We start from the raw sequence: 23966 nt of genomic DNA on the forward strand, positions 1-23966 counted from the left end.
GGCCAAAAGGTGTTGACAAGTTTTTGTACATTTATAAATAGATGTTGTAAAATTTTGAGGTTAGTTTTAAATTGAACTATTCCCTTGTCCTTAAAAAATTTAAATTTAAATGTTGTAGTCTTTTGAGTACATGTTTGTGATCTCCTTTCGAAGTCCGAGCTTCACCCGAGATGAAAATGGCTTCCATTCTTGCCGGAAGCCAAGAATCAAAAAGTAATAATAACAAAAAGTAGTCTAGTTATTAACATTTTGGGAAAAATATACGTGAGGTTTGGGTTTGGTATCAATTTGGTCGATGAAGTTTCAAAATAAATTTGTAAGATTTGAATAGGTGTCAATTTGGTCTTTTAAGTTTCAAAATAAACACTTTTTATCCCTAAAGTTTAATAATTTGTTCTAAATAACCCCTAAGTATTCTTTGACCGTTAGTTGACTTAACGGAAAAATGACGTGACAATTAATAGATGACTGGACATTTATAAATTGTTTTTTTAATGATTTGTAAAAAGTATCAACTTTTAAATAATTTTGTTTTGTGGGTGTCAAGTTTTTAATTTTTTTTTTTGGGTCTCTTCGTCTTATTGCCACCATCACTGCTGCTCCACCGGCCGTTGTTCCTACCCACGGGAGAAAGGAAAGCTCCTCCCTCTCTTCCCCATTCCAGATCTAGAACGTGGAGCCTCTCCCTCCCTCATTCATTCCAGATCTGGAATGGGAGAGAGAGGGAGAGCTCCTCCCTCTCCTCGGTGGACAGCAACTGCGAGCGATGGTGGATGGTAGAAGAAGATGAATACATCGAAAGAAGAGAGAAGGGGATAAAAAATAATAAAAATTGTTCGACGAGAAATTCAATGAAGAGAAAACTTGAATTAATAAATTTGTATTTGTATTTATGTATGTGGGTGTTACAATTTCTAATTGTGATCCTCTGATTAATTCTCTCAGATGTGAACTTTAATTCAATGGCTTGTGAGCTTGTTTTCGAATCAATGAGTCTGCGCCTTCAACTTCTAGTGTATTGAAGAATTTTTAAAGTCTTCGGCTGTGAAGCTTGATGCTCGACGAAGTTTGTGACTTGATGAAGTCTTCGGCTTGCTTGATGAAGTACTTTAGTTCGTGAGTTATTCGGCTTGTAGCTTGTGAAGTTCTTCAGTCCGTTGCTTGGCAAAGAGAAGATTTAGAATTTTTTAAGTCTCGTAGTCTTCAAGTCTTTCACTTCAGTTCTTCGAGTCTTCTTGGTTTTGGATGCTTCGCACCCTGAATGATTGTAGGTGACTCTGAATGCTCTAGATCTCCAATGCTTCTAGATCTTTTTGAATCCCCCAAATGAGAGGTGACCCCCTCTATTTATAGAGTTTGGTGGGTCTTGTATGGGTCGTGGGCTTTAATAGGCCGGGGCTTACGCCCAATCTTTTATGGGTTTTGATCCAATTAGTTGATTTCATCGGACAGTCATAAGAGAGACACGCGACATGATTAGATTCGTTGATTTTAAAATTAATTTAGGACACTTGTAATTTTATCATTGGTCCTAAATTTAATTTTAATTTTGTGACGTGACATTTAGTAATTAGTCAAGATTTCTCGTTCAACAAAAATTAATATATTTTTTACAACTCATTAGAAAAAGCAAATTTAAAAAATTTAGTCATTGCCACGTCATTTTTTCGTTAATTCAACTAACGGTCAAAGAATGCTTAGGGACCATTTAGAATAATTTTTCAAACTTTAGAGATCAAAAGTGTTTATTTTGAAACTTAAGGACCAAATTGTGACCCACTCCAAATCTTAGGGACCAATAGTGTTTATTTTGAAAAACCAAATTGACATCTATCCCAAACCTTACGGACCAAAAATATATTTTTCTCTAAAATTGTTTTAGTAAACAAAATATAATTGGTAGAAATTTAATTTTAAATTATTGAAAATGAGTAAAATTGATGGCTAAATTCTTTTTTTTTTTTTGGTAGTTGTTTTATAAAAAACAATAGGTGTTTGGGGGAGTAGCCCTTCTGAAGGGCATACTTTGATACATGTCCTCACTCTCAAATTTTATGTTATTTAATTATTTGCTTACATCACTTTTGTGTGAAATTACATATTTGTCCTCTGTATTTTTTTTTTTCGAATTTCTCTCATTTCTCTTCCTTTTTGGTTTTGTCTCTTCTCTCCCTCATTTCCTCTATCTTATTCATTCTGTTCCGTTTGAGTCTCCCTCTCCTTTCATCCTCAAATTTTTATCTCTTCTCTGCACTTCTTCTTCCTCCCTCCATTTTTTTTTCACTATTAGATTTCTCTTTCTCAATATATTACAATTTGAGACCTTTTTTTTTCACTAGATTTTATTTTTTATTTTCCGTGGTTTTTATATTTTTCTATTTGTACTAGATTTTGAAGGCATGCACTCCTTTCTCTCTCCATGATTCTTTAGAATAAGAGCTCTCCAAACAAGCTTGGGTGCTGCGCAGTTCTTCCCCATTCGCTGTCATCTCACCTTCGAACTCCTCAACCTTCGAGCCAAGGGACGATGCCTTCTTCGTCGCCTTCAACAGCTTCACCCTAGCATCCCTAAGCTCGACCTTGGAGTGATCCCTCTCCTCCATGGTCCAAGCGTATGCCACAGTCTCCTTCTCTGCCACCGATCGCGACCCAAGAGCTCGGCGGCAACGAACGTCATAGACGTGCACATGAGGGCGTGCGCTTGAGAAAAGAGGCGTGTTTAGATAATAATTAACGAACAAATGAGGTATATCTGAAAACGAAACTTACCTCGGCGACGTGGTCAATAACGAGTTGGACAGTCTTGCAAGCGTCCCCAAAGGGTGAGCCAGCTCGCCCAATGGCCCGGTCCAAGCTCACGTGTCTCACTTTGCACGCCAAATCATTGATGCTACCAAAAGTAGAGTGGGTCCTGAACGGCAGCTCGAGGTCCCTCACCTCGTCGATCCTCTTGGCAGCCACCAGCCCTCTAGAGTCAACTGTCACCGCAGACGCCACCTTCTCACCTTCACTAAGCACATGTGGGCTCAGACTCGAGCCCTTGTCCGCCTTCTTCTTTTTCTTTTTCTTCTTCTCCGGTGAGGTGTGGACCATCTGGAGAGGAGCTTCTTTGATCACGGAATCCGGGCACGAAGAAGAGGGGGTTGACCCCATTGGGGCCTCCTTGTCGCAGACCTCAATGGGCAAGGAGCTGCTCCTCAGCTCGGTCGTCTTTCTCTTCCTCCCCAACAGAAACGCTGACAGCATATTAGCGAGAAGACCTACAGGTCAGCTCACACTCACAAGGCTAAAAGAAGGGAGAGAAAGAAGGGGCGACATACCTTCAGAGCGGATTGGGGAAGGAGCGGTGAAAGTGACCTCGAAGGACTCGGAGTGCGAAGGTCCGGGTTAGCTTCTACATCGACTTGTAGGCCGCAGTCGTAAAGGTTGTCGTCCACAAGGAGCGCTAGGTAATGTCGGGCGCCCCGAGGCAGCTTGAGGATTCTCTGGAGATAATCAGATGTTAGCTCGTTTGGCCTAGGAACAAGTCGGGGAAGAGCTGCGCAAGAGCAAATCAAAGTTAGGCACACGGAAGGCCTAAAAAGAGCTAAAGTCGTCGGCAACCAGGGAAGGGCTTTACCTAAGTAGCTGAAGCTACACGACACTTTGTTGCGCCTCTGCTTAATAGCTAAAGGGTAAGTGCAATTGCACACTGTTACAAGTAATAATCTGGAAATATTCCAAGTTCGTCTCCACAGGGACTAGTTTTTCTTTTGAAGCTGAATTTGAAAACAGTTAGAATGAGCAATCAGGTTTGTGAGAAAAATTGGTGAGATTGGATGAAAACGAAAAACACACGGAAATTATAGAATTTAAAAGGCCAACCTGTTGGATCGGTATGGCAACCCTAGAGGGGGGTGAATAGGGTTTAATTAACAAAATATAAACTTTTTAATAAATGGGCCCAATTTAAACAAAAATAATACACTTTTTGAGATATGCAATGTTAACAAAGTAAGATAAAATAAATTCTCTGGCAAACAAGAGAAATTTAAAGCAAACAATAAAATTCTAAGATTAAATGCAAAAATAAATAAAAGAGAGGGTTAGAGAAATTTGACACCGGGAATTTTTATAGTGGTTCGGCACAACTGTCCTACTCCATTTCCCAAGCACCTCTTGGGTTGTAAATTGAAATTTTGACTCTTTCCACGGTAGGGTCAAACCGGTACACTGCTCTTCACACAAGAGCAAAGACGATCCTCTCCACGGTGGGGATCACACCGTTACACTGGGTTGAAGATTTTTAAACACACACTTACAAACTCTCAAATAGAGTAAATATACAAATTTGAGCTCACAAAAGTTTCAATCCTCACAACAATAAAATTTCTCTCACAAATAAGATGGAAAGAAAAATTGAGAACTTGGAGAGATTAGCAAAATGAGAATTTTGAAGTTATGGAGAATTGAGAATAAGAGAATTGTTGTGTAATTTTGAAAGAGAAGTTTAGTTTAAATAGGGGAAATTTGAGGGAATAGGTACTCCGTAGAGCTTTTTAAGTTTTCTAATTGCCCTTTCAAAACATAAGTTTTCTAAGCATTTGATAATGTGAAATTATGTATTTACCATTTTTCCACTTTTCTCTCTCTTTATCTTCTCTTTCCCCACTCTATTTCCCTTTCTCTCTTTACTGTATTTTTTTTTCTTCTATCATTTTTCATTAATCCATTCTTTCTCTCTTCCACCATGGGTTTTTTTCCCTCATCCTCTCTAAAATTTTCTTGGGTTTCTCGTTACCTTCTTCTTTACCCTAAAAAACCCTAAATCTCTCGACCTTCTCTCTTTTTTTCTTTTCTTTTTAACGAGCAGCCTCCATGATTCCGGTAAAGCCAGCGACGGGTGCATCAAAATCGACGAGGGATGTCATTTGCCGAAGAAGAAAGCTCAAGGAAGAAGAAAGTTCAGCCTAACATGTGGATGGGAAGGAGATAAAGAGAGAGAGAAAGTTGAGCGAGAAAAGTGAGGGAGTGAGAGAAAGTTGGGATAAAACGTTATCTAAATTGGAATCTCAATCTCCTTAATTTTAGTAATTTGGTATTCAAATTTAAAATTTAATCTAAATTTGTTTCCTTAAATTTCTCCTCAATCTTTTCTTAAATCTCATTTATTCTATCGTAATTTAAGTTTTATTTCATTTTCAAATTTCAAATTTAATTATTTTGTTTCCCCCTATCATTACATGGGTTTTTTTCTTTTCTCTTTCTACTTGATGTGAAAAAACAAATTGAGGGAAATTAATTAAAATTGAAGATTGTGCGATGGTGGGTTTTTTGGAAATTTAGAAAATTTAATTATTGAACGTAATTTTAAGATGTGATCTTAGTTTTGATTTTGAGTTTGCTTGAGTTTTATTAATTTAGGAGATTAAAGGAGAGATTTTAAGGAAGAAGAAAAAAATATTAAACAAATTTGATTTAAATTTGAAATTTGAATATGAATACACTAAAATGAGATTGAGATTCTATTTTCTTTAATTCTAATTTTCAAATTTTTAATTAAAAAATCTTTAATCTTTTAAATTATTTGATAATAATTTTGAATTTGAATTTTACCCAACATTTTATTTATTTACATTTAATTTTGTTTATGATTTCATTTAAATTAACCAAATTTTATTAATAATTATTTAGATTAATAATTAATTCAATAATTTATGAAATTTATTCCATAATTATTCGTTCTATAAATAGATTTTTAAGTAATTAAATTAAATTAGAAATTCAATTCTCTCTCTTCCCTCTCTCCCGTTCTTCTCTCTCTCCCTCATCTGTCGCTCTCCCTCGTTCTCGTTCTTCCCTCCCTCCCTCATCTCTCGCTCTCTCCCGTTCTTTCCTCTCCCCCTCTAGGCATTTTCCGTTTTCCGGTGATATTCTTCTTCGACGGTGGGTCTCACGTTTGTGCCAGCAGCATCTCCTCCCTCGTCATCGTCTTCTATGAGATTTGCTAAATATTTTGAAAAATCTAAACTTCCCTTAGCTTTTCTCAACTGGGATTTTGGGAAAAAGATAACAGAAAAAAATCAAGGAAGTGGGAGGGGAGAAGAAAATTATGGAAAAAGAGGGAAGGAACGAGAAAGTGGCAGATTCTGTATAACTTTATAAAAATAAGGGAGATGATGGAGAGAAAAAATGGGAAAGAAAGATAGGGAGAGAAGAAGTTGAACAATGAGAAAGAGAAATAATAATGAAAGAGAGAGAAAAATGAAAAATGAGATAGAGAAATAGTGAAAGAAGGGTAAATATGTAATTTCATATTATCAAATGACTAGAAAACTTTTATTTTCAAAAGGGCGCTTAAAAAACAAAAAAGGTCCTACAGAACGCCTATTGAGTCAAATTTCCCTTTAAATAGAGGGAAGAAAATGGTAAAAAAATCAAGTTTAATTTTGAACCATTAGATCTTAATCATTAAAAATGAAGGGTTGAGATAATTTTGGAAAAAAAAATATATATATATATATAATAATGATAAAATAAAAAAAAATATATATATATATAAAAGAAGAGAGATGTGACAAATTATTTTAATTATATTATATTATATTATATATATATATATATATAAGTTATTTTAATTATATTATATTATATTTTATATATATATATATATGTGAGAAAACGGTAAAGTTTTCAATTTTTATTTTTTATTTTTTATTTTTTTTAACAAAGTTACCGTTGGTAACTTTTGACTTTTTTTTTTATTTTTTTTAATCTTTTTCTTTTCTTTTTCAATATATATATACAGAAGCTTGTCACTTGTCAGCTTACGAATTGTTCACGTCATCTTCTCGGGTATTTTTCCTTCCAATTTGTTTCGATCGTAACTTCTCCGTTTGAGCTCCGATTTGGATGATCTAACAGTCGTTGGAATCGTTGTAACGAACTCTACACTGTGGATACTTTAAAATACAAAAAATGTCAATAAATAAAATTAAGTTTGTTATCATCAAAACATTAATTAATTAAAATTAATTAATTTGAGATTAAGGCCAAAAAGCCAACACAACCCCCTACTTTTGTTTAGTTTTAAAATGATGAATTACACCTATCAAATGTGTCCGTAATTACGCTCAATTTATGCAAACTGGTTCAACTTCTATTCCATATCGCTTTTGGTTTGTTTAGAAGTTTAGGCTAGTGTTTACATATGTCTATGCAACTCTAGAATCCTAAACAATTTAAATGTCAACTTATGTTTAACGGGTAAGAGAGCCTATGTCTAGGATCTTGTTTTAGTTCTTATTTCTAAGTAACTTCCCGTTTTATCTTGATGAACTCCGTTGACTCTAACCTTTTCAGAATTAAACTCAACTGTTGTGATTTAAACAAGTGGCCAGCAATTAAAATCAACCAGATTAATTAACTCAATCAAGATAAGCAATTTGAGCGTAAACGCCGTGCTATCTGATAGATGTAATTAAAATGATGGGAACTAAACCATTCGTAGGAGAGTTGAAAAATTAATTTAGCTACTCATGGAATTAAAATAAATGCAATAGCAAAAGAAGATAACAAAAGAATTCATTTTCATTGAATCGGGAAAGAAGAACATAAATTAGAATAACTAGAGTTGCAATAAAATAAGCAAGAAAAAATTGTAAAAACAATAAAGGAAGAACAAAACTTAAAGCTGAAATTAAAACTTAAAAGCTAAAGTTGAAAAGAATTTAGAAACGGAAAGCAAAAGCATGGAAATGAGGTGTGTAGAAGTGATGCTTGCAGGCTCCCTTTTATAGGCCATGGAAGTAACAAGGATTTGAGAAATTCAAGGGAAGTTGGCAACCACTTGTTGTAGAGATATTAGGAGTAAAACCAAATCTTGGACCAATTACTTGGTCAAAAGTGGTTATTCCCGTTTTGACAATCTAGGCATCAAATGTGGCTGAAGCATTGTGAAGCTGGAACTTTCAAAGTAACTTGGCTGGCTCATTCCTCTAGTAAGCTAGAAATTCTGGCCTTGCAATGTGCCTGACGCATTGTGATCATAAATCTTCATTTTTCCTTACAAAATAAGCATATTTACACAAATTAGCCTTCATTTACCTATAACTGAATTCCAAAGTCTCTAATCACAAATTATGCACATTTTTCCTAAATTATATGCATGAACATACATTTTCATCCCAAATATAAGTTACTTAAGCATGCAAGCCTACCCTTTTTTAGCCTTTAATCAAGGCTTATCACACTCGACAACTCAGCTCGTCCTCCGGTCCCCTCACTAACCAATCGCCGAAGACATAAAACCAATCTTCCTTCCAGTGGTGAATTGAGGAAGGGCCCCGCACCAACTTCCCGATACTCTAGTGAGCAGTTAAGTAGTACCAACCTGGGTTTTTGGGAATGTGTTTGACAGTATAACATGAGAGAAATTAGGGGACAAACATGTACTCCGTGTCAAGGGTATCCACACCGAGCCCCCACCATAGCATCTAGCAGTCGAGCAGAATCCCCCACCCGTTGGGGGCGAGGTGGGCCGATGCAAGGTTCACGGTGTTAAGGAACTCCTGCGCGATGGGGTGAAGGGGAAGTCAAACCCCGAAGTCGAACATCTTCTCATAGAAGGCGACGTGCCCTTTGGGGGGATTATCTACGGTCTCATACCACCTAGGGAACCTCTTGCCTATAGAGTGGGAGATCTCGTATCTATCCCTAAAGAAGGCTAGCGACCCTTCCTCTAGCTCAGAAGGGCTGTCGACTGGTCCTTCCGGGGACTTAGGGGGAGAGACGTAGGGTTGAATTTCCATATTGCGAGGAAGGTCGTCTCCACCGGCATGGGAAGTAGACCTATCACTAGAGGTGCCACCCAAGGCTACTCCCTTAGGGCACACCATACCACTAGGCGAGACAGCGGGAGGGGACTCCCCTAGGGACGACTTGAAGCTCTCCACCGAGCTCGCCTTTCTAGACCTAGAGCTACCAGTACACCTATCCGACATTTCTAACTACAATGAATTTACAAAGAAGGGACGAGCTACTAACCTCGGCGCAAGAGTAGGAAAAATCTTGGAAGCATGGAATGGGGGAGAAGCCATCGAATATATATATATATATACAAAAGGCCAAGATACTCTTCGTACACATGTCCTCTGTAGACAGTTCGGATTGCGGGTCGAAGCAACAGTTAGGTACTTAAGAGCGCCTCGAGAGCCACGTCCGACGTGAAACTCTTGGGCAGCTATTGAATGCCCCTGTCAGAGCGTTTAATTGGTCCACGTCACACATAAACAGCTCGGAGAGAAGGTAAAAAAAATAGGTCGTCTATATTACCGCCAACATCCCTAAGGTGAGTGACCCGTCACCCGACCTGAGAGGGGGCCAATGTTGGGGTGCTTACAGCCGACCTGCACAGCCAAAGCCAAAAAGCGTCGACCTGTTAATTACTTAGTGGGAGGGGCAGAGCGCTAAATCTCACCTACCACAACAAGGAACGGACCGATTAACAGCAATGATCGGAGGTCGCTCAGAAGAACCTTTCCCGAGCAGAGGAATACCCTAATGGGATAGTTATCTACCCCACCAACCACTATAAATAGACCACTCACCCATGAACCTAGGTATGAAATCTGTCTCACTCTGATCTGTTAAGCTCATATCATATACTAATTTGGGTGTCGGAGTGGCTTACCTCCCTTGCAGGTGCTCAAAGATCGTTCTAGGTGTTGCCGATCGACCTCCCAGGTCGCCATCATGCCTTGTCAAATTTTCACATCAACAAATCAGATTATGACAAATAACAACAAGCATAATCGACAACTGGGAATCACAAGTGACTTTCGACCGTGAATCGATTAGATTTAGAAAACAGAAGACTGCTTAATATCACAATACGATGCCCTGAAATTGGAAGCTACCTCCAACGGGTTTCATGAAGATGATCAATTTAGATGTAGCTTTGTGACCTGCGACACCAAAGAACAAAAATAGATGTCCTGATCCATGATGACAAAAATGCAATCCAAGCAGCGATGATTTCTTCCCATGAAGCAGTTGAGTCGCTTACTAACAGATATTTGAGCGATTTGGGAGAGGATTCAATTGGCAGTGAGATTGGGGCTGAAGGAAGTTTGGCAAAATAAAGCTGCAACTTGAACTGGAGAGACATCAGACTCATTGCAAGTTCAGTCCAAGAAATTTTCTTTTATGCATGTCTCTAGGTGGTCAAATGAAGTTGCCCATCATCTTGTTAGAGAGTCTTTGAGGATGGAAAATGACCTTGTCTTTTGCTGTTCAATTTTCCTATTTGGCTTCTTCTTGAGCTGGAAGTTGACAAACTAACATCTATTTGAAACAATGATGGCTACAAGGAGGAAGGAAAAAAGAGAGAAGAAAAAAATTTAAAAGTTGCCACATAAGTTAAAAAGTATATAAAATTAATAAATATTCGCACATCAATTGAAAATTGTAAACTTAGTAGTATCGACTCACTTTTTCGTTAGTGAACTAATTGTCAAATTTTGTTTGGGTAATATATTTAAAATTATTTTCTAAAGGTCAAGGACCAAACTATCTGTTTTTAAAACTCGGTGACCAAGTAGAAACTATCTTTAAAAGTGGGAACCATTTTTTTTTGTTTAATTGCTTCAGTTTCTCTCTCTATGCCCAATTATAAATATTTAAGTTATATATATAATTGTTTTCAACTTTATAATTATTTATAATTTTCTTTTATTGAAAAAAGTATATTTATATGAATTATAATTTAATTTTATGTAGATGTTGTTAGGCCTTAATATAAAACAAATTTAAGAACGCTAAACTTCAATAATTAAATTTAAACCTTTGATGTCATTCAATAAAATAAATACTAAAATTTAATCTTCATTTTTTTGGTGAAAAATTGTCTTTCTATTTTTTTCCTATAAATTAGCTACAATTAAAGTAATTAAATCATGATGTTCATTCAGAACTTAATCACATTTGATATAAATATATAATATTTTATTTTTAACCTAGTCGATTTAAAATATCTAGAGAACAAAATTATACAGAAAATAAATATATTTATAAAAAAAGATCATTACGTTTGTTTTCTTAAAAAAGTCAGAAACGTGAGTTTTTTAAAATTTTAAAGTACATATTATCTAAAAATAAATAGTGAAATCTATATCCTTTTTTAAAATTTTAAACGTAATGCTATATATATATATTCTTTCCTGTGCTAGTTAAACAAAATTCTAAGGAATTTATAAAACACTATAACTTAAAATTTCAATTATAAAAGTGACCTAAAAAATATCTATTAATTATAAGTTGAAATAATAATTGGAATGTAGATCTAAATATATGGTACAGTAAAATAGTATTGAAAAGATTAGCCATGTATGACACCAGCTTAAGAACTTCATAAAATCATTTGTATTGGATCTTGACTTAATTTATGCTATTTTTGTAAATTTTATACTATTTGCTATATTTGAATATATATATATATATATATATATATATATATATCTATATTTCTTAAAATTCTAAACCAAGCTGATAGGTTTGGCTTAAACTAAAATTGCAAAAGTTAGAATTCTGGAATCAATATATTCCATCGACAAACTTGATGACTAAATTCATAAATTTATTTTATTTTTTTGTTTAAAAAAGAAATGATCGAGTCTTTTTTTACTAGTAAGGTTTTGAAGACTTGCGAAGAAAAAAAAAAGAAGAAGAAAAAAAAAAAGACCAAGATGGTCTTTTTTTAATACTATTTTCCACCAAAAACACTAGAAGACAAATGGGGCAGTTGATTGACCTTGATTTCTCCATAAAGTAATGGGATGTCTTTTTTAACAGATTATTCCAATTATTATTATTATTATTATTATTTCTGTATTCATTTCAATTCTTCAATGATATAGAGTTTGTAGTCTTGAGGATGTGTCTGTGATCTTTTTGCCTAAACTTTCATCCTCAGTGTTTGGGGAAAGAATACCCTGGACACATGGAGAACCCCTATTGGTTCTCCAAGATGACTTATGAGTCATGCCCAGCTCGGACGGCCGAGATCACCACCGTTAGCGTTGATGGATGCCAAGTATGAGGGCCGAGGTGAACCTGGCCAAGGTCCGACCTACCGAGAAGCTCGGTAGGGGCCGATGTGAGCTGCTGTCAGCGGCGTGATTATCGGGTGTAACCGACGGTCCCGAGATTACCGGGTGTAACCGACGGTCCCGAGATTACTGGGTGTCGCGAGATTGGCGGGACTATCACCCATAAGTAGAGGACCTCACTCCACGATCAGGTATGATGATTTCTGACCTCGAAGTAAACTAAGAGTCCGACCTGTACTGACTTGATCGTCGGAGTGCTCACCTTCTTGTGCAGGTCCGCCCAAGTCTTCAGATCGGTCCGGGGGCCGAGTTCGAGCTGTAATCGGAAATACACTGTTGTGCATATCCTTGCATAAACATTTGGCGCCGTCTATGGGAACCGACAATCTAAGTCATCCCAATCCTTTTAAACCAATACGCAAGCGAAAATGGTTCAACCAGCAAACTCGACCAATACGGCGGATCGGACGACTCTAGCCGCCAGCGATGCCCACCAGAGGGAGGTCGGAGCGGCGGTGGTAGAGAGGCAAGGCCACGGCGGCCCGGCAACAGAACCCCTCCGCAGGTCGGCACATATCACCGCTCCTGTTCTACCGCCTGCTCACCCGAGGACATCCAAGGCCACCCGTGGCCGAGGTGGGACCTCTAAGAAGGGCGCCTGGGGTCCAGCCCCGGCTCCAGCGAGTGAGGACTTTGATGCACTCCAGAGAGAAATGGAAGCAATGCGCACGCAAATGCAGTCCATGGAGGAAATGTATAACGAAATGATACTAGCCGCAGGCGCAGGGTCCCGATCTGAAAATCGAGTGACGCGCGTTGACATACGGGAGCAAAGAGGTTCCCACCTCGGCCCAGCCGAGGAGGAACATCCCAAGGACAACGAGAGCGAGGGGCACACTCACCAGAGAGGAGACCTTCGTGAGCACCTAACCAGAAAGAGAGACTCATCCCTCCGGAAAAGACAGTCACCATCCTGCTCACACCGGAGCTCCAACCAGCAGGCTGAATCCTCTCGTAACCCAGTAACTCCTGCAGGAATGATTACCAGGGAGGAGTTCGACCAGCTGAGGGGCCAGCTCGACGCTCAGGTGGAGGCCTTAAAGGCTAAATGTGAGCAGAAAGAAGGTCCACTGAACGATGGCGACTTGGGAGAATCGCCCTTCACCTCGGACGTTTTGGAAGCACCGATCCCTCCGAAGTTCAAAGCTCCTACTGTGAAACCTTATGATGGGTCGAAAGACCCCAAGGATTATGTTGAGGTCTTCGAAGGCCTCATGGACTTCCAAGCGACATCAGACGCAATCAAATGTCGCGCCTTTCAGATCGCGCTTACTGGCAGCGCGCGATTGTGGTATCGGAGACTGCCAGCCAGGTCGATCTCGACCTACTCTCAGCTGAGAAGGGAGTTCCTCGCCCAGTTCTCTTCTCGGCATTATGACAAAAAGACAGCGACCCATCTCGCCACCATCAGACAGAAGGAGGGTGAGACGCTGCGAGAATATGTCACCAGATTCCAGGAGGAGCAGTTGAAGGTCGCACACTGCTCCGACGACTCGGCCATGTGCTATTTTCTCACCGGTCTAGCCGACGAGGCCCTCACGGTGAAACTCGGAGAGGAGGCCCCGTCAACCTTCACCGAGGTGCTTCAGAAAACGAAGAAAGTCATCGATGGACATGAGCTCCTTCGAACCAAAACCGGTCGACCAGAACGAAAAATCAGCCGAGGCAGAAGTGGAAAAGATATAGAAAAGACAGATCCCAAGTCCAAGGACAAGGGATCCTTTTCCAGCGGCCGGGCTGAGTATCGGAGGGCGGAGAACGGACCTACCAGGAGCCGACCTTACGAACGCTTCACCCCGACCACGATTCCAATTTCCGAGATCCTAACGATTATCGAGGAGTCTGGAATGGAAAAACTACTCAAACGTCCTGAGAAGCTTCGGGGAGCCTCGGAGAGACGCAGCAAGGACAAATATTGCCGCTTCCATCGGGAGCACGGCCATAACACGTCGGACTGCTGGGAGTTGAAGCGCCAAATTGAAGATCTAATTCAGGATGGCTACTTCAAGAAATTTGTGGGAAAACCCAGGACCAGCTCGGCAGAAAAAAAGGAAGAGCGGAAGCGTTCGAGGACGCCGCCCAGGCGCACTGATCGACCTGCGGTCATCAATACCATTTTCGGAGGGCCAAGCGGGGGTCAGTCCGGACATAAAAGAAAGGAGTTAGCTCGTGCAGCCAGGCGCGAGGTGTGTATCATCAGGGAGCAGAGGCCGACCTGCTCAATCACCTTCGACGGTGCAGACTTGGAGGAGGTTCACCTGCCCCACAATGATGCAGTTGTGATCGCTCCCTTGATTGATCATGTGGTGGTCAGGAGGGTGCTGGTAGACGGAGGCGCGTATGCTAACATCCTATCCTTACCGACCTACCTCGCCCTGGGATGGACGAGGTCGCAATTGAAGAAAAGCCCGACACCGCTGGTTGGGTTCTCCGGAGAATCAGTCGTCCCAGAGGGTTGCATCGACTTGCTGATCACGCTTGGGCAGGACCAAACTCGAGTCACCCAAATGGCCGAGTTCGTGGTGATTGACGGGAGATCGGCCTATAACGCCATCTTTGGAAGGCCCATCATCCATTCATTTCGGGCCATTCCCTCGACACTCCATCAAGTTTTGAAGTATTCCACCCCCAATGGCGTGGGCACGGTCCGAGGAGAACAGACCGCTTCAAGGGAGTGCTATGCCTCCGCACTCAAAGGTACATCGGTCTGCGCCCTTGAAACTCTCACCAGTAGGGATGGGACGCTCGAGTTCGAGGCCGACCTGCCGAGGAGGGAGTTTGCCGCACCCACTGAGGAGCTCGAGCTTGTTCCTCTGCTTAGTCCCGATAAGCAAGTGAGCATAGGAACCAAGCTGGGGGCCACCGACAGAGAGGAGCTAATCCACTTCCTCAGGTCCAACTCGGATGCCTTTGCGTGGTCCCATGAGGACATGCCTGGCATTGACCCGAAGATTATGACGCATCGCCTCAGCATAGATTCGTCATTCCGACCTGTAAAGCAAAAAAGAAGACCTATAAACAAGGAGCGGAGTGATGTAATTGTTGAGGAAGTTAGCAAACTTTTGAAAGCTAAATACATAAGAGAAATTTCGTATCCCGAGTGGCTCTCCAATGTTGTATTAGTTAAAAAATCTAACGGAAAGTTGAGAATGTGCATAGATTTTACAAACTTAAATAAGGCATGCCCAAAAGATTGCTTCCCACTGCCGAGGATTGATCAGCTCGTGGACGCCACAGCCGGGCACGAACTACTCACCTTCATGGACGCCTACTCTGGGTACAACCAAATCAAGATGCATGTCCCAGATCAAGATCATACCGCATTCATAACAGACCAAGGTCTGTACTGTTACAATGTCATGCCCTTCGGTTTAAAGAACGCAGGAGCGACCTACCAGAGAATGGTGAACAAAATGTTCGCCAAGCAGATCGGCCGGAATATTGAAGTGTATGTGGACGACATGCTTGTCAAGAGTAAGCAGTCTAAGTCGCATCTCTCCGATCTGACCGAAACCTTCGAGGTTCTGAGGACATATCAAATGAAGCTCAACCCAGCTAAATGTGCCTTTGGAGTCTCTTCGGGAAAATTCCTTGGCTTCATGGTGAACAACCGGGGAATCGAAGCCAACCCCGAAAAGATTAAAGCCGTGCTCGAGATGGAGGCACCTAAGACGCTGAAACAGCTTCAGTGCCTCAATGGCAGGATTGCGGCCCTGAACCGGTTTGTTTCCAGATCGACAGATAAGTGCCTTCCTTTCTTCAAAGTCCTACGGAGGAAAGGGCCGTTTGAATGGACAGCGGAGTGCGAGCAAGCATCTCAGCAGTTGAAAAGCTACCTCGGTTCGGCACCTTTGCTCGCCAAGCCCATGCCGGGGGACAAGCTCCAGTTGTACTTGGCAGTGTCTGACAGCGCCGTCAGCTCGGCCCTAATCAGGCAAGAGGAAGCGCGGCAAAACCCGGTCTACTACACAAGCAAGGCTATGACCGAAGCCGAGACCAGATACCCTCAAATGGAAAAGTTGGCTCTTGCTCTAGTCACCTCGGCCCGGCGGCTTAGACCATACTTCCAAGCCCATACTGTGGTGGTGCTCACTAACCTGCCCCTAAAAAACATCTTCCATAAGCCAGAAGCTTCTGGACGCCTGATGAAGTGGGCAATGGAGCTAAGTGAGTACGACATCCAGTTCGAACCCAGAACTGCGTTGAAAGGACAAGCAGTGGCAGATTTTATAGCCGAGCTCACACCAGCTTCCGAGCTGAGCGAGTCCGACCTGCCGTGGACAGTCTATGTCGACGGATCCTCCAATGAGAAGGGGTGCGGGGCCGGGGTCCTCTTGCTCGGACCAGGAGGCGAGCGATTTGAGTATGCCTTGCCGTTCGGCTTCCGGACTTCTAACAACGAGGCTGAGTATGAAGCATTTATTGCCGGCCTGCGGATCGCTAGAGCATTGGGGGCCTCTTGTGTTAAGGTCTTCAGCAACTCCCAGCTGGTTGTGAGCCAGATCAAGGAAGAGTACCAAGCCAAAGACTCTCGAATGGAGAGGTATTTGGGTAAGGTCAGATCGTACCTCGCCCAGTTTCGAACTTACGAAGTACGCCGGGTTCCCCGAGTAGAAAATTCTAATGCTGACGCCTTAGCCAAGTTAGCATCGGCGTACGAGACCGACCTGGCCAGGTCGGTCCCCGTCGAGATCTTAGATAATCCCTCGATCTCAGAGCCAGATCTGATGGAGACGGCGCTCCAGAGTCCTCATGGATGGACCCGATTGCGGACTTCATTAAGGGCAACTCACCACAAGACCCCAAGGAGCGCAGAAAGTTGGCAAGGCGAGCAGCTCGGTTCGTGGTCCGAGGTGGAGTGTTGTACCGACACGGCTTTTCCCTACCTTTATTGAGATGCCTAACCCCTGAAGAGGGCCTGTACGTCCTCAGAGAAATCCACGAAGGAGTGTGCGGCAATCACTCAAGCGCCCGGTCGCTGTCAGCCAAAGTGATCCGACAAGGATATTATTGGCCGACCCTCAGCCAGGACGCCAAGAAATTCGTTAGAACTTGCGACAATTGCCAACGCTACGGAACCATAATCCACCAACCTCCCGAGCTTCTCACCCCCATCTCGACCCCGTGGCCATTCGCGCAGTGGGGGGTGGATATCATTGGTCCTTTCCCTTTGGGCAAGGGCCAGACCAAGTTCGTTGTGGTTGCTGTGGATTACTTCACAAAGTGGGCCGAGGCCGAAGCGCTCTCCCACATAACGGAATCCAGAGTCACGTCTTTCGTATGGACAAATATCATATGTCGCTTTGGTATACCGCAGGCCATTGTGACGGACAATGGGAGGCAGTTTGACAAAGCCAAGTTCAAAGACTTTTGCACCAAGCTTGGCATAAGTCACCTCAGCTCGTCCCCCGCACATCCGCAAGCAAATGGGCAGGTGGAGGCAGTCAACAAGATCATCAAGCGAGGCATCAAACTTAGACTGGACTCCAAGAAAGGCAGGTGGGTCGAGGAGCTACCAGAGGTTCTATGGTCGTACCGGACCACCCAAAGGGAATCGACGGGTGAGACCCCGTTCTCCCTGGCCTTCGGCTCCGAAGCTGTAGTCCCGGTTGAGATCGGCATGCCATCTGACAGAGTCGAGCATTACGAGCCTACGGCAAACGCGGAAGAGCTGCTCCTCAACCTCGACTTGTTGGAAGAAAGAAGAACAATGGCCCAGCTACGCCTGGCGGAATATTAGGGCAGAATGGCCAGACATTACAACGCCCGCGTTCGACCTCGGACCTTTCAGGTCGGACATCTGGTCTTAAGGAGGGTCCGAACCCATGTGGGTGCCCTTGATCCGACCTGGGAGGGTCCGTTTGAGGTCAAGGGCATAATCCGACCTGGGACGTACGTATTGGCCGATCTGAAAGGAGACGTCCTCGCGCACCCGTGGAACGCGGAGCACCTGAAGCGTTATTATCCTTGAAATGCCAAAAGGGTATTCAATGGATCTATAAAAACTATTTCAAAAGAATTATGATCGGAATAAACGTGATGATTTAATTTCATGATTCCGAGTTCGACCAGAAATTAAATGGGGGCCACGGACTCCCACACGATCACATTCCAGCAATCGGTTAAAATTCAATCCTCCAAAACCTAAGGGTACGAGGTGCGATGTGAAGAACAGTTATGGACTTAGGATTTTAGCCTTTTAACGTTTTTAAGTTAAAGGTGTGATGTTAAAAAGTCTAGAGTTGGTGCAATGCATTCAATACTAGACAGCGATCCGAGTTCAAAATTTCAAGTATTTTAGTTAATGGCGTGACCTCAAAGGTACGAGGCGCGAGGTGACATTGGCTTCAACTTGAAGAAAAACCGAAGAAAGAAGGCAACAAAGTAAAAACAAATGAGAAGCCTCTTTATTGAATGAAAAGCAGAGCCAAGGCTTATAGACCTTGCAGCTCTGCCCTAACACAAACAAAAAAAAAGGGAGAAGAGAAGAAAGACAGAGAAAGGCCTCATGAGGGATGATCGCCTAAGAGCCTGCCTGAAGAGCGCCCTCCTGAGTGGTGCCGACCTGGTCCTCTTCGAGATCGGAGTAGTCAGAGTCCAGATCTCTGACATACTTATCCACCAACGCTTGGGGGCCAGGGGTGCAGCCAGGCCCAGACGCCCACTGCTCGGCATACTTCTTCTTCAGACCACTGAGATCGATCTGAAGGTCAGGCATGTCGGAGGCAATGCCCTTCATGAGAAACTTGAAGCCCGCGTCAGAGAAGTCTTTGGCAAATCCGTCGAAGTCAGGATGTTGCCTAAACGATTCCTCCAGTAGGACTCCATTGCTGAGACGCTCATTCACCGTCTCCAGCTCGGCAGTCGCACGCTTCAGCTCCTCCTCCTTCGCTTCAAGCGCCTGGAGCATCTCGTCCTTCTCCTTGAGGAGTTGGAACTTCTCCTTCTCCAAGCCCCTGGTGATAGCATGAGCAGCTCGGAGCTGGGCCTTGCGTCTGTCCTCTTCCTTCTTCAGCAGCTCGGCCTTGGTCTCCACCTCGACCTTCAAAGTTTCCACCTCAGAGTGAGCCTTCAGTAGCTCATCCTTCATGGTGGAGGAAGCAGCCTCCGAGGCAGCGGAGAGCTCCTCTTTCTCCCTCGCTGCCAGAACTTCCCTCCCATCCAGCTCGACCTTTACAGCCAGAGCCGATTGAATGGAAGCAACGAACGCCTGAGAAAAGGTACAAAGAAGAGAATTAGATCGAGCTACCTGTTAGGTAAATTAAGCAAAAATGGAGACACTAGTCTTACCTCAGCAGCGTAGTCGATGGTCCTCTGCAGAACGGACCCTGGGTCGCTCACAAATTTGGACGCCCTCCTTAGGCAGCGGTCCAAACTTGCGGCCGAGATGCGGGACACATGGTCCCTCACCCCAGAACTTGACGGCTCAACTCTGAACCGTGCCGTCACGTCGGACGTCCCGCCCATCCTGGCCTCGGGATCGTCCACCCGATCTGCGTAGCTCGCAGGTACGACCCCGTGAGCTCCGACCTCCAAGGGGGAGGTTGTCTTCTTCTTCTTCTTCCTTCGCTTCAGAGGGACTTCATCCCTCACCTCCTCGCCCGAACGCAAGGCGTCCACCGCCTCGGTCTGATCCCTGGGGCGCTTCTCCCTCGAGGGACCCCCAGAAGACTCCAGCTCGATTACTGGGGTTGGATCTTCCGAGGCTGGTCCTACCACAGCGGGAGTGGCAGGTTTCGAACTCTGGGCGGCCTCAAGAGCATGGGCTCGGCCCTTGGACTTGCGCTTTACGTTGCTTGCAAATCCGCAAACCATGGCTGCAAAATAAAGGACAGGGGTCAGCACAAGGTCAGAGGAAAAAGGAGGGAAGCAAGCTCGGCATACCAAGTTCGGAGTTCGGCCTTGAGGATTCAATGGGACGAACTGCGAGGTTGTAGTCTAGCAGCCCGGACTCAAGCAGCAGCTTGTCGGTCACCAAGGTTCCGACCTTCCTACCCCTCGGAAAACGCTCCTTGTAGTATTTCAGTGTGTCGAAGGAGGCTTGCGTAAGCTCGGGGACTGGTCGGATTGAAACTGCACAAAGACAAAATTTGAGTCAGACCTGAATAACAAGAAAGAAGTTATCACAAAAGTAAGAACTACTCCGTACCTAGGTTCCCAAACCTAGTGGGAACGTCAAAGAAGGAACGACCCGACTCGTCCTTTGCCAGCCATTCCCCAGAAGCGTAAAACCATTTCCTCACCCATCCCTTGATGGAGGTCGGCCCCTTAACTATACCGCCTGCGCCTTTCCTTGCGCACATATAGAACCGACCAGACTTCTTAGCTATCCTTTTCGCTTCGAAGCACGCGAGGAGCTGGTCTACGTCCAACAGCTCGGCCTCTTCACTATCCCGGGCTCGTAGCCAAAAAAGGATGGCCAAAGCGAAAATGACACCCCACCCATTGGGGGCCACTTGAGCCGGAGCCAGCCCTGTTCGGAAAAGAAACTCCTTGACGAAAGGGTGAAGGGGAAGTCTGAGGCGGTACTCAAACATTTTGAAGTAGAGAGTGACCCATCCCTCCGGGGGATTGTCAGCTCTCTCCCCCTCCTCCGGCATCCTAAGGAGGACGTTCTCAGGAATAGCGAATCCCCTACGAAGGGATCCGAGGTAGTGCTCAGGAAGCCTAGAAGGGTATTCCAAACCCTGACCCAAGGTGGAGGCATCACTATCCTCCCCACCGTACACGTGTAATCAAACGAGCGGCTCGGATCCTCCCTAAGATCCGAAGCGTCGGAATATTTGAATATTCCGACGATAAATCTACCACAACGGTTATATTTTCCCACGAATAGGAAATCGCCACGCGTCCAAAGCAAGTCGAATGAACTTCTCTGCCAGGTCGAGATCGGACCAGACAGAGAGGGGGCCAATGTTTGGGGAAAGAATACCCTGGACACGTGGAGGACCCCTATTGGTTCTCCAAGATGACTTATGAGTCATGCCCAGCTCGGACGGCCGAGATCACCACCGTTAGCGTTGATGGATGCCAAGTATGAGGGTCGAGGTGAACCTGGCCAAGGTCCGACCTACCGAGAAGCTCGGTAGGGGCCGATGTGAGCTGCTGTCAGCGGCGTGATTATCGGGTGTAACCGACGGTCCCGAGATTACCGGGTGTAACCGACGGTCCCGAGATTACCGGGTGTAACCGTCGCGAGATTGGCGAGACTATCACCCATAAGTAGAGGACCTCACTCCGCGATCAGGTACGATGATTTCTGACCTCGAACTAAACTAAGAGTCCGACCTGTACTGACTTGATCGTCGGAGTGCTCACCTTTTTGTGCAGGTCCGCCCAAGTCTTCAGATCGGTCCGGGGGCCGAGTTCGAGCTGTAATCGGAAATACACTGTTGTGCATATCCTTGCATAAACACTCCGAAAATGGCTTCCATTCTTGCTGGAACCCTCGAGAAATCTCAGTGGGTTCTTCAAATGAACCAAATCAACGAGCTAATTGGCGAAAATGCCCTCGACGCCGCTTCCAAGACCCCCATTTCCGTCTTCCAGTTGCCGGATTCCGTCCGCGACGCCCACCCAGAGGTGTACCTCCCCCGCCGTGTCGCGGTGGGGCCGTACCACCACTTCCGACCGGACCTCTTCAAAATGGACCTCTTCAAACTTGGGAAAGCCAAGAATCAGAAATGGGGTCCTCAGCTCGATCCTTTCCTGGATCAGCTCAAGTCATTGGACCTCAAAATCCGAGCCAGTTTCGATCAATCCCTTGAAATGGATGCCGAAACCTTATCCTGGGTTTTGCTGATCGATGGCTTATTTCTACTTGAACTGCTTCAAAATAGGTATAATGGCCATCCCCTTAAGCTCCCTCTAGAGATTTTTCATGGGAAGTTACCGGCTGAGTTTGAGATTGTTAGTGATATACTGAAGCTCGAGAATCAGATTCCTCTGTTTGTCCTCAGAGAAATTTGCCCCAAACAACCCACTAATTATTTGCCTGATCTCTTGTACAAAATTTCTGCATCTGTCTCTCCCTTTGAGCTCCCCTGGTTTGATCCTGAAATGGTATTTCATGAAGAGATCTACAATTTGTCTCACCATTTGCTGCATTTTCTCTATTTGCTGCTTTTGCTTACTCCCATAAAGAATCTGATACTGCGACCTCAATCAATTTGTTGTAGGGACGGCGATTGGAATGCTCCTCCTTATTCTTATTATTTTCCTTCTTCTTTTGATTCTGATAGCTTCGTCACTGAGTGTTTCAACATCTTGGGCTCTGTTATTAACATAGCCTTCCTTCAGCAACTGAAAGAGACCTTTAGTTTAATACAACGATTGTCTGGACTATTGCGTTCTATAACGAAGCCAAATTTGGGTGAGAAAAAAACCCCTCGAATCCCTTGTGCATCAGAGTTGAAAACTGCTGGAGTGCGTTTCAAGTCCACCAAAAACGGCATTCTGAGGTCTCGTTTTGACCGCAAAACGCTCACTTTAACTCTGCCTTGTATTAATCTTGATGCGTTCTCTCAAGTGTTGCTAAGAAATCTTGTGGCGTATGAGGCCGTGGCGGAGCTGAATCCGCCTTGTTTGGTCAAATACATTACGATCATGAATGGGTTGGTGAGAAGTTCCAAGGATTTGAAGATTCTTGAGAAAGCAGAGATCGTTTGCAACTATTTGGAGAGTGAAAAGGAAGCTGTGGAGAGCTCAACCAGTAGCTTGAAGAAAGAGGGCATGTTGAAAATCCATCTTGAGAGTGCTCAGAATTCTGCGAGAAGTGAGTACCTTCGAGAATTGGAGGCAAATTATAAGGAGGGATTGAGGGACATGGTTGAGGAGATCAATAAATGGTATGGGAATTGTTGGAGAATGAAGATGAAGAAATTTTTGTCTCTTGTTTTGCTTTGTTTTGCAATTCTTGTGGTTGTGTTACTCATTGGTGCTGTGATTGCTCGATTCATCTGCGGTTTTAGTTTTGTCAGCTGTCCCAAGGGAATATTCAAAGCTAGCATTGCTCTGCATCAGACGTATTGAGCCTAAGAAGATGGTGGGAAGTAATGTAGAATTATGGATGGGAAGTTTCCATTTTGGATCTAATGAATCATGGTTTTGGGTTTTTGAGATCGATGTTGATGGAATGGAAAGTTCTAGCGGCCTCGCGGGCACAGCGTGATTGACTCTTCGATCTTTGATAATAGTTGGAAGTTGCTATGAAGTATGAATGTCCCTTGTGGTTATTAGATATAGATTTTCGAAACATGTTTTATAAATTCTCTCTCATGTATTCAATGGTGTAAAGTTATTGTCAACACGAGCTTATCTCAGTGGTAATGGGCACATTTAAAGATCATGAATTCGAATTCTCTATTCCATTTGTTGTACTAAAAAATGGTGTATACAATCTGTCATATTGTGTAAGTTATTTTGATAATTTCTCTCGAATAAGACAAATATAATGTGAATTGTGAAGTTTTTTAATAGAAATTGAAAAATAATTTATGTTGGAAACTTGTATATATTTAATTCATGCCAAAAGTCCTCGATTAAATCAATAATCTCTCCTGAAATAGGACGAATATAGCGTGGGAATCATGAACTTTTTTAATCGAAATTGAAAACTAAAAGATATTTTGGAAACTTTGATATATTTATTTAATTCAGGCCAAAAGGTGTTGACAAGTTTTTGTACATTTATAAATAGATAAATTATTTAAATTGTTCTAAAGTTTTAGATTTAACTATTACCTTATCCTTAAAAAAATTTCACCTCTACCTTCGAACTTTAATTGAATTCAAATATCTCGTGAATAATTTACTTTTCAC

General features: G+C 43.2%; 2 protein-coding genes across 2 annotated transcripts; one reads left to right on the plus strand and one right to left on the minus strand.

Moving 5' to 3' along the window:
* Nucleotides 1-17024: 17024 nt before the first annotated feature.
* Nucleotides 17025-20872, minus strand: LOC148208331 (uncharacterized). Its single transcript, XM_088119423.1, has 3 exons — nucleotides 20296-20872; nucleotides 20031-20219; nucleotides 17025-19963 (listed from the first exon to the last, which is right to left on the minus strand). The coding sequence occupies exons 1-3, from the start codon at nucleotides 20744-20746 to the stop codon at nucleotides 19392-19394; spliced, it is 1212 nt and encodes a 403-aa protein (XP_087975549.1). The 5' UTR covers nucleotides 20747-20872; the 3' UTR covers nucleotides 17025-19391.
* Nucleotides 20873-20881: 9 nt separating this feature from the next.
* On the plus strand, nucleotides 20882-23545 carry LOC111023692 (putative UPF0481 protein At3g02645). The gene has a single exon (XM_022301162.2). It carries the CDS (start codon nucleotides 21570-21572, stop codon nucleotides 23175-23177), a length of 1608 nt encoding a protein of 535 aa, XP_022156854.1. The 5' UTR covers nucleotides 20882-21569; the 3' UTR covers nucleotides 23178-23545.
* The last annotated feature ends 421 nt before the right edge of the window (nucleotides 23546-23966 follow it).

The sequence above is a fragment of the Momordica charantia genome (assembly GCF_013281855.1).
Source record: "Momordica charantia cultivar OHB3-1 chromosome 11 unlocalized genomic scaffold, Mcharantia_2.0 BLBB01000011.1, whole genome shotgun sequence".
NCBI lineage: Eukaryota > Viridiplantae > Streptophyta > Magnoliopsida > Cucurbitales > Cucurbitaceae > Momordica > Momordica charantia.